The sequence below is a fragment of the Musca domestica genome, unplaced genomic scaffold, assembly GCF_030504385.1.
Source record: "Musca domestica strain aabys unplaced genomic scaffold, Musca_domestica.polishedcontigs.V.1.1 9, whole genome shotgun sequence".
NCBI lineage: Eukaryota > Metazoa > Arthropoda > Insecta > Diptera > Muscidae > Musca > Musca domestica.
In genome coordinates, this window is record NW_026712435.1 from 15,655,500 (window position 1) to 15,666,855 (window position 11,356).

The window sequence follows — 11,356 nt, forward strand, 5'->3', positions numbered from 1 at the left end:
TAGCTGGGTTATGAGTATTTACGTATGTGAGTATGTGTGTTGCAATGCATTTAGTGTCATTGTGGCATGTTGTGTCTCATGTAAAGGATACAATTGTATTATATACTGTCTTGTGTTCCATTGTTAGTGTAAATTTGTGATGTTGTAGTGTTAATAGTTTTAAATATTTTAAAATTAAATAATTTACTTAAATTTTTAATAAGAATTTCTTGGTTGAAAATTAAATTTACTTCTCCCACCCACTAAAGAATATTTACTCCGACTTTCCCATTCTCCGCCCTGAAACATATCAAAAATACATATATTCGTTGCACAATGTCTTTGGCACTCTTTGTTGTTGTTTTTTTTGTGTCCTTCTTTTCATTCCAACTACCAACACCCTTGCATCATCGACAACTGTTGGATGGCCCCACAGCCCACACGATTTTGCATAAAATCTGGAAAATTACTTTGCAGAACACGCATTGTGTTGCGTTTGTAGTCAGGCACCGCATGTGTGGCCAACTGACAGGTGGGACTACGATAGACAGGTTTGAAGTTGGCTTCCGTGAATGTTGAGTTTGTATCCCAGCGGAAAACTTCGGAGTCGCCCTCGTTGCGGAAAAATATGGCCGAGCCATTATCGGTGCCAATTATAACCATACGCGATGGTTTCTTACCCAAGTCTGTAAATGAAAAGAAACGCACAAAGAGAGAGAGAGAGAGTGTGTTAGTGGGTGGCTAAAATAGGGTTCATAAGGTAAATAAACCAGCCGCATACATAAGATAGTTGCAATGTGACTGAACAAAGAAAACAAGTAAAAAAGCAGTAAGTTCGGCCGGGCCGAACTTTGAATACCCTCCACCATTTGGTAAAAATTTGGCAATTTTCAAAAAATTAAAATCTATTAAAATTCCTTTTAAAATCTTTAAAAAAAAAGAATGTAGCCATATATTAGGGTCTATACGACGACGTGGACTTGCATACGCAACTTTTGTCATAAGCCAGCACAGAAAATTTTCTGGTACCGTTATATAAGGGCTATATGAAGACATGGACCTGCACGGACAATTTTCTGTCACAGGCTGTAGTATCCATTTTGAACTTCAAATGCCAAATTTGAAACAATTCCGGTAAATAATGTCGCTAAAATCATCCAAATACCGTATATCGGGGGTACCGTTATATGCGGGCTATACGAAGACGTGGACATGCACGGACAATTTTCTGTCACAGGCTGTAGTATCCATTACGAACTTCGAATACCAAATTTGAAACAATTCCGGTAAATAATGTCGCTAAAATCATCAAAATACCGAATATCGGGAGGTACCGTTATATGAGGGCTATATGAAGACATGGACCTGCACGAACAGTTTTCTGTCACAGGATGTAGTATCCATTTTTAACTTCAAATGCCAAATTTGAAACAATTCCGGTAAATAATGTCGCTAAAATCATCCAAATACCGTATATCGGGGGTACCGTTATATGGGGGCTATACGAAGAAGTGGGCCTGCACGGACAATTCTCTGTCACAGGCTGTAGTATCCATTACGAACTTCGAATACCAAATTTGAAACAATTCCGGTAAATAATGTCGCTAAAATCATCCAAATACCGTATATCGGGGGTACCGTTATATGGAGGCTATACGAAGACGTGGACCTATATGGCCCATTTTCAATACCAAAAGTCCTGCATAGATAATACACTTTTGAGTACATTTTTTATCAATCTACTACAGGACAGGCGGACGGACAATGTTAAATTGACACAGAATTTTATACCGATCAAAAATATATATACTTTGTGGGGTCTAAAATCTATATTTCGAGGTGTTACAAGCGGAATGACAAACTTAATATACCCTCCATACTATGGTGGAGGGTATAAAAATGAATATGGAACGCAATAACACAACAAGTGCAACTATAATTCAGTGTGTTGTGATGACCAATTTTGATAGCTTCAACAACTTTACAAGAATAAGAACAAACACTCACACACAGACATGGCCACACAGAGACATGGCCACATTCATTCATTCAAAGAACCATCAATATGTTGACCTACTTCAGCGGTAAATTTTTCAATTATTTCGTAAATTGTTGTTATGAAAAGTTCATCAATTTGTAGCGAATGTTGAGTCCGCCCGCCGTCTGTTGGAAGTTGTATGGAAGTTGAGCGGTCATACTAGCCCAGTTACATATGTTCACGTGTATGTATAAACAACATGTTCACATGAATAATACCTTGCGTATTACTTGGCAATTCAGAAAACAATTTAAGTTTCCTTTCATCAATAGATATGGAAAATTAAATTTTTCAAACATAAAAAGAATTTAAAAAAAGTAAATTGTTTTTGCAAAGTTAAGTCATTTTAGTAATTATCCCATAGAGCCTACTTATGTACGACAAAAGAAAAGATATGCAACTATTGTATGTCCATATATAATAAAAAATGTAAATGTTTGTTTAATTGAATTAAGCTGTTATTAGTATTTTGAACATCCTTATATTTTGGGTTTATAATGGCTAGAAAATTATCTTGCAAAAATATATCACGGGGAAATATTAAGCTTATGACATCAATTAAGTTTCAGCACGCCGATTTTACTTGTTTTATGTAAAACGTTTTATACCCACATCTATGTAAAAACTTAAACTTTTCCAAATTGGTCGTCTTTGAAATGCCTCACATTTGAAGTTACCATGGCATGACAATGATCCAAAACCTTTTAATAAATGTAATACATGCACCAAATCTCCAAATTGAAGTTTTTATACTATACTAGTAAAAAAGCAGTAAGTTTGGCCGGGCAGGACTTTTAATTCCCTCCACAATTTGGAACGCATTTGGGAATAAAAAAAATTATTAAAATCTCAAAAATACCGAATATAGGAAGTTACCATTGTATCGGATTCTATACGAAGACGTGGACCAGCATAGACAATTTTTGTCATAGGCCATTACAATATTCAAATACGAACTTTGAAACAATTCCGGTGAATAAAGTAGCTAAAATCATCAATTTACCGAATATAGGGAGATAACGATATTCAGGGGATATACGAAGACCTAGACCTGCATAGAGAATTATCCGTTTTAGATTGTAATACCCATTAGGAATTTCAAATACGAAATTGGCAACGATTCCGGTGAATTATGTCACTGAAATAAGCAAAATACCAAATATAGGGAGATAGTCTTGTATGGGGTCTATATGAAAACCTGGACCTGCACAGACAATTTGATGTCACAGTTTGTAGTAGACTTTCGACGAAATTTGAAACAATTCCGATGAACAATGTCGCTAAAATCATCAAAATATTGAATTTAGGGAGGCAAAGTTATATGGTGGCTATACCTAAACGTTTACGTATACCGGGTGGGATGAAAAAACTGCAAACAACTTCAGACTGCTGTCATTTGCCACTCGTCCGACAGCTGTTAAAATTATTCCAGTGACAGCTCATTATATTGTTTACAAGCGTACAAAAGCATTTTGGTGAGAGTTTTCTAGAAAAAAAGTTATTCGTCATGGAATTCAAGCGTGATAGGGTGATTTCTTTATATTTGGCTGGAAAACTACAAGTGGCTATCGTTAGAGCCATCTCTTGTCTCGTACCATCTCTCGTAGCCCGACGTCAAGGAAGTGAATGGAACAAAACAGCAACATCAGCAGAAATGGTTCGAAAAGTAAAGAAGCTACTTGATCGAAACTCTAATCGCAGTGGCCGTAAAATGGCTCGTGAGCTAAACCTATCGCAATATTTCATTCGGCAAATATTGAAAAATGAGCTCGGGGTAAAGCCATTGAAATTCCACAAAGTTCAAGAACTTACACCGCAACAGAAAGAAAACAGACACAAAAGAGCTTCGCTTGGCCGAAAGTGGTGAACTACCAAATTTGGTTTTCTCCGATGAGAAAACATTCGTTGTCCTGCAGTTTGTAACAGACAAAATGATTGTGTGTACTTGCCAAAGAGGTCAGCTGAAAATGTGCACCTTCGGTTGGCCACCTGAACTTGAGCGCCTGCCGTGGTGATGGTGTGGGCAGCCATAACAGCCGATGGTCGCTCCCCGTTCATATTAATCGACCGTGGCGTCAGAATAAATGCCGAATATTATCGCAAAAATATTCTGGAGGGTGTATTAAAGCCTTGGGCACGCAAACATTTTGGCCGCAGACCTTGGACATTCCAACAGGACTCAGCACCATTGCACTCAGCACGCGCCACCCAAGAATTATTACAAAATGAGGTTCCTCGCTTCATTTCCAGCGCACAATGGCCACCAAAATCTCCGGATACCAATCCGTTGGACTATTGTGTCTGGAGTATTTTGGAAGCCAAGGTTGGCACTAAAAAATACCAAAGTGTCGATCACCTCAAGCAAGCGCTTCGCTTCCGGGAATGGGCCAAACTACCGCAGAGCAACATTCGGGCAGCGTGTGACGGTTGCAATGGCCGTTTGAATTAATTCGTACCAAAGGTGACCATTTCGAACAAATCTAAACTTATTCTAAAATTTGATGCTATTTCCGACATTTTTTGCTTTCATTCAATGAAATTTAAAAAAAACAATAATGAAAATCTTAAAGTCGGGCGGGGCCGACTTTATGATACCCTACACCATTTTGCTAATTTAGTAGAGCTCCACATAACAATTAAAAGTTTAATTAAATCATACACGCTATGATTATAATACACGGACTTGTATTGCCCATTTGGTGCACAATTAATTTGAAATCGGATAAAAATTTATATGGGAGCTATATTCAAATCTGAGCCGATCTCGAAAAAATGTGGCAAAGATATTTCTGAGCTGTATTTGATATCTTTTCCTGAATATCATTGTTACGGAGAGCACATATTACGGCTGTGGGTAACAAATATAACAAATCGGATGAATGGGAGCTATAGCTATATCTGAACATATCTTCACCAAATTTAACATACTAGCTTCTAGACTCAATTCGGTCGTAAGTGCCAAATTCCATTCCATTTGGGCAAATATTAGACGTTTGGTGCACAATAAAAGTAAATCGGACGAAGTTATATATGGGAGCTATATCCAAATCTGAACCGATCTCGATAAAATTTAGCAAATGTATTTCTGAGCTGCATTTGATATATTTCCCCAAATATTGTTGTTACAGAGTGCATATTACGGCTGCGGAGGACAAAAATAACAATATATATGGGAGCTATAGCTATATCTGAACCGATTTCGATCAAATTTGGCACACTTATTTTTTATTTTTGTTTCAGTGTGGAAAATTCCATACCATTCGGGCTGATATTACACGATTGGTGCACAATAAAAGGCAAATCGTATGAACAATATATATGGGAGCTATATCTAATTTTTTACCGTTTATCCCCAATTTCAATAGGGTTCGTCCTTGGGCCAAACAAATGATTTGTGCAACATTTCATCTGGATAGGACAATAAATGTGAACTGTACTTTGTTTACAAATTTACATAGCCAGACGTACAGACAGACAGATGGACGGACAGACGGACGGACATGCATAAATCGACCCAGAATGTGATTCAATGCAGATCATTAAAATAAAGTATGGGTCTATTTGGTTTCCTTTTGCCTGTTACAAACAAATGCACAAAGACGTAATACCCGACCACCTTGTGGTGTATCGTATAAAAAGTAAAAATGATGTATTTTGACTTTGTTGCAGTTTTTTATCTCACCCTGTATAAGAGTAAATTTTTGAAATTTTGAAATTTTAAATACTTTTTTTTATATATAGAACTGATTTAAAAAAACTCCATTCTAACCAAATTTAGAAGTTGAGTTATATGGTATAAATCTTGATCGATTGTGAACGTAATTATCAGAACTTACCTATAATACGCCCATCTGCCACACCGCTTCTCAAATATTCCGATTTCAACGAAAACAAACGATTCGTACTCAAATACGTGAAATACAATTCTGTTGTGCCACAATCTTGACGTATCAGCGCTATGTACAAAACATCGCGTGATCTGCAGCCGGCAGTTACAGCTTTGGGCAAAACAATGCGGAAACCACGATCTGCCTGAATGTTGAAGACAATAATGGCACGATTGGCTGCATCGCTGACATAAACAAAACATCCACCATCCGGAGCGTAATCAACGGCCAGGTACTGGAGACGGGAATTAGGCGAGGTCAGACCATCCAAATCAATAGTTTTTAACACTTTTCCCGATTTGGCCGATAAGGCCAATACCTTGGGTGGGCATTTGCGTACCGGTACCTCCAAAGTATTCACAATACCCGTATCCAACACCCAAATAACTTCATTTTGATCCACAACCAAATCCACAACTGACTGTAAAGCTTTGCAGTTCCCCTCTTCCTGCATATCCCAGCAGGGGAATGGCGTGAATGTGGCCGAACATGTGCCAGGTTGGATATTAGTCTTGACCAAGGTAGATGGTACCCCCTTGCGATAACGTGGCAAAGCCAAGTAGATCGTGTCACGTATTATTTGTGCCCGCGTGGCAATGACATTTTTCGAAATATACTTTCCGGAACTTTTGAACAGGGATTTTGTTGAGGCACATGGAAACTCAAATTGACCACCGGTCCATTGCACCACACTTGATGAGTCTTCGCAGGCCTTGTCCGGCGTCCACAAGCCATATTTGGTGCCCTGTGCAGAAATCTCCCAAGTGTAATTTGATAACGCCCATAAAGTTGTCACAAACAACTGTATGCCGATCAAAGATCGGTTGTTGGTTTTCATTTTGTTTGTCACAACACTTTTGGACTTTTTGCACTCTCGACACAACAAAAAAAAAACTATGAAATTAATGCTGGCTTTGTCAGCTAAATTTCCAAACTAATTTTCAATTACAGACTCACACATGATTATATACTTTTAATGCGGAACTAGTAATCTCAGATGCAACATTTTCTGTAAATTGTTTTAAAAACGTGTCTCATGCTCCAAATTCAATTACCGGCTTATTCTGTGATGATCATGAAAAAATTACCAACGCAAAGAGAATTTTATTTTTTCAAGGTTTTGTCGGAGAAATGTTGTTGTTGTTGTTTTTGCTGTAAATTTCAGAGTCACGGAATGTTGAACCTACGCCTTCAATTGGATAAATAAATTAGGTCTGGTAAAAAAGATGATTGGGTTGATGATCTATATGGGTCCGCAATTAGCTATAGCGCTCTATAACGATCTAAATTGTCAACCAAATCAGACGGATGTATGAAATCAGTCACCTCCTGGTTTTCGATATTTTAAAGGTTTTAGTCCAATTACCAACCAAATCAGCTGTAAATATATATTTTCTCAAAAAATAGGTATAGCTAACGGGTTACTATAGAAATCTGCAATTTAGATTTTTGCCGAACTAAAAATTTTAAGAAATTACTAAAACGGGTGTTTTAGGGTAAATCTATATTTTTAAAAGGGTAAAGTAATGGAAATTCAGACTAGAACGATACGAGAAGTGCTAAAAGGTACTAAAGGTAAGAACTCTTAAATTTGAAATGAGTGTATGATGAATGCACCAAAGGATATTCGCACTATAAGCGTACGAAAAGTACCAAAAGGGGTTCACAGAGGTACCAGAAGGGGTTCACAGATATATATCATCTGCACATATCTGTTGTGCATTAGCAAAAATGTTTGTATGTGTGAAATTTGAAGAGTGTTGAATGCTTATTTCGCTTTATTTGATCGTTTTGTTTTTCATAATCTTGAACCCTATAGGCAGGTAGCAAAAGAAATGGCCCGATCTCAACCATCTTTATAACATATCTTGTGTTGATGGAAATATTTAGATATACCAAGTCTTGAATGGAATCGGATGTCAGTTTTGCTTTTTATGAGCTTCATGGATATTTCAAATTTTCAGCCTTTGTGGGGGAGATACCAGAAGGAGTGGACCGATATATCCCATCCACACAACAGATCTTTTGTTAGTGGAAATAATAGCATGTGTGAAATATAAAGAGAATCTGATGATAATTTCGGATTTTATAAACGTTTGGGTTATTCAAAACTTTGACCCTTTGTGGGGAAGATACCAGAGGAAATGGTTTGATCTCTACCGTTTTTATAACAGATTCAGTGTTGATAGAAATATTCAGATGTGCCAAGTCTAAATGGAATCGATAATTAATTTCGCGTTTTATGAGCTCAATGGAGATTCACAATTTCGACCTTTTGTGGGGGAGGTAATTGATGGAGTGGACTGATATTGTCCATTTTCGCACCTGACCTAGCACTGACGCAAATATTAGGATTGACAAAGTTGGAGCAAAATCGGATTTCCTCTTTCTCTGCAAAAAAATATTTTTTTGAAAATTTCGTCCTTTTGTGGAGAAGGTACCAGAAGGAGTGGACCGATACATTCCATTTTTAAACCAGATCTTGGGTTAATAAAATTATTGGGATATTCGAATTTTGAGACAATCTGACTCTTACATAACATTTTTAAGAGTTGTAATTATTCAAAATTTTGACCCTTTGTGGGGGAGATTTTGATGCAGTAGACCGATATTGCCAATATTCGCACCTGACCTAGCACTGATGCAAATATTAGGATTTGCAAAGTTGTGGCAAAATCGGATTATCGTTTCTCTTTCTGTGCAATAAATAATTTTCTTTGAAAGGAATGGACCATCTCCGAACTCGATCTATTTGACCATAATATTACGATGTACCAACTTTGGATCAAATCGGATACTCCCTTCGAGAGTTACCGTGCACACCAGCCAGGCAGACATACAGACGGACGGACAGACATCGCTAGATCGACTCCAAATGTCCTGAAACCGATTTTCATCAAACTGAATGTACTTCCTTCTAGACTGAATTCGGTCGGATGTGGCAAAATTCAGGTCATTTGGACTTATGTTGGCCATTTGGTGCACAATTAACTCGAAATCGGTTAAATTAACTCAAAATTGGATAAATATATAAATAAAGGAGCAATATCTAAATTTGTACCGATTTTCAGCAATTTCAATAAAGTTCGTCCTTGGGCCAAACAAATATTGTTTGGAAAATTCATCTCAATCGGCTAATAAAATGTGACATGCACTTTGTTCTTAAAAACACATGGATAGACGGACTGATATGCATACATCGACTCAGAAAGTGATTCTTGAAGACCCTCAAAAGTAACTATGGGTCTATCTCTCTTTCTTCTCAAAATTTGATATGGAACCCAAATTTCAGAATTCCAGTTTTATCCCAATATCCAATACCAAATTTAGTAGCTTTCAGTTCGTTTAGAACAGTCAAAGTACGTCTTTTAAAATAATCTCCATATCTCATAGTCCTTCACCCAATAACCTCGAAATATTTATAATATACCCTACAAAGTATATATATATATATATATATATATATATATATATATATATATATATATATATATATATATTCTCGATCAGCGTAAAATTCTAAGACGACCTAGCGATGTATGTCTGTCTGTCTATATTCACGCTGTCCTTCGAACGAATTGGGATTGAAGGCTAAAATACCTGCATAGTTTACCGGTAGGCAGGTTAAGTTCGTAAATGGGCCATGTCGGTCCACATTTTCGTATAGCCCCCATATAACGGTACCTCCAGATATTCGGTATTTTCATGATTTTAGCGACAGTATTTGCCGAAATTATTTCAAATTTCGTATTTTTATTGGTAATTGGTACTACAGCCTATGACAAAAAAATTCGTATGCAGGTCCACGCCTTCGTATAATCTATATATAACTGTTTTCATTTAAGTAGTAGTTTCCGGAAGTTTTTATACCCTCAGCCATATGGCTACAGAGGGTATATTTCATTTGATACGGCCAAAACGTGCCTAGTCGAAATAACGGTTTTAGACCCTAGGTCTCTTTGGACCAAATCCGTTTCAGAACATTTAGAGTCGATCTAGCTATGTCCGTCCGTCCGTCCGTCCGTCTGTCTGCCTCTCTGGCTGGCTGGTGCGCACGATAACTCTCGAAGGGAGTATCCGATTTGGTCCAAACCTGGGACATCGTAATATTTTTGTCAAACTTAGATCGAGCTCGGAGATGAGCAATATCGGTCCACTCCTTCTGGTACCTCCCCCACAAATGGTCGAGATTTTCAAAAAATATATTTTTTGCACAGAAAGAGAAACGATAATCCGATTTTGCTCCATCTTTGCAAATCCTAATAATTACATCAGTGCTAGGTCTGGTGCGAAAATGGACAATATCGGTCCACTCCATCCAGTACCTCCCCCACAAAGGGTCAAAATTTTAAATAATTACAACTCTCATAAAATGTGATGTAAGAGTCCTATTGCCTCCAAATTTCACACATCCCAATATTTATATCTGCAAATAATTACATCAGTGCTAGGTCTGGTGCGAAAATGGACAACATCGGTCCACTCCATCCAGTACCTCCCCCACAAAGGGTCAAAATTTTAAATAATTACAACTCTCATAAAATGTGATGTAAGAGTCCTATTGCCTCCAAATTTCACACATCCCAATATTTATATTAACCCAAGGTCTGGTGTTAAAATGAAATATATCGGTCCACGCCTTCTGGTTCCTCCCCCACAAATGTCGAAATTTAAAAAAATATATTTTTTGCACAGAAAGAGAAACGATAATGCTCCGATTTTGCTCCAACTTTGCAAATCATAATATTTGCTTCAGTTCTAGGTCAGGTGCAAAAAATGGATAATATCGGTCCACTCCATCAAGTGCCTCCCCCACAAAGGGTAAAAATTGTGAACATCCATTAAGCTCATTAAACACGAAATTAGCACCCAATTCCATTTACACATCCATGTCACATCCAAATATTTCTATCAACACAGGATCTGTTTAAAAAACGGTAGAGATCGGACCATTACTTCTGGTACCTCCCCCACAAAGCGTCAACGTTTTGAATAACAACAAGTAAGCAAAGTAAGTAAGCTATAGTCGTGCGGGGCCGACCATGTGATACCCTACAACACTACAATATGTTACAAGCCCCTTATAACCAGATCGATTTTCGAATATTTCGCTTTTGAAATTATGTTACGGAGCACTGACCTGACCAGGGAGATTTGTCCAATATTTAAGCACTCCGTCATGCTGTTAGTTGTTGTGGTCCATTTTACAGCTAAATATAATCCAATGGTAATCCAAAATGCTAGAATTCTTTCCAGTCCTTAACTCTCTTCTTATGCACATTTCTGTGTCAATTGGTTTCAATTGTGTGATCAGGAAATTTTTTCTGATTTTGGTTCATTTTAACCCCTGAATATTTTGCGATCATCTTCAAAAGCAAGAGGCCCCTCTTAATTTCCAAATTAAGACTCATCTGTATGATTTGCCTGTTTACGATATTTGGCTATATTCGTC

General features: G+C 37.4%; 1 protein-coding gene across 1 annotated transcript; it reads right to left on the bottom strand.

Moving 5' to 3' along the window:
* Positions 1-304: 304 nt before the first annotated feature.
* LOC101898726 (protein yellow) lies at positions 305-10,791 on the bottom strand. Its single transcript, XM_005185944.3, has 3 exons — positions 10,741-10,791; positions 5,854-6,649; positions 305-665 (listed from the first exon to the last, which is right to left on the bottom strand). The coding sequence occupies exons 1-3, from the start codon at positions 10,789-10,791 to the stop codon at positions 370-372; spliced, it is 1,143 nt and encodes a 380-aa protein (XP_005186001.2). The 3' UTR covers positions 305-369.
* Positions 10,792-11,356: the final 565 nt, after the last annotated feature.

Excerpts from the sequence above, each read along its gene's own strand:
- LOC101898726 (XM_005185944.3), bottom strand. The coding sequence starts at position 10,791 with ATGTGTAAATGGAATTGGGTGCTAATTTCGTGTTTAATGAGCTTAATG. Across the intron at positions 6,650-10,740 it reads GTTTAATGAGCTTAATGGAT|GGCACCAAATATGGCTTGTG; the intron begins GTTCACAATTTT and ends ATTTCTGCACAG. Across the intron at positions 666-5,853 it reads GGCAGATGGGCGTATTATAG|ACTTGGGTAAGAAACCATCG; the intron begins GTAAGTTCTGAT and ends TTTCATTTACAG.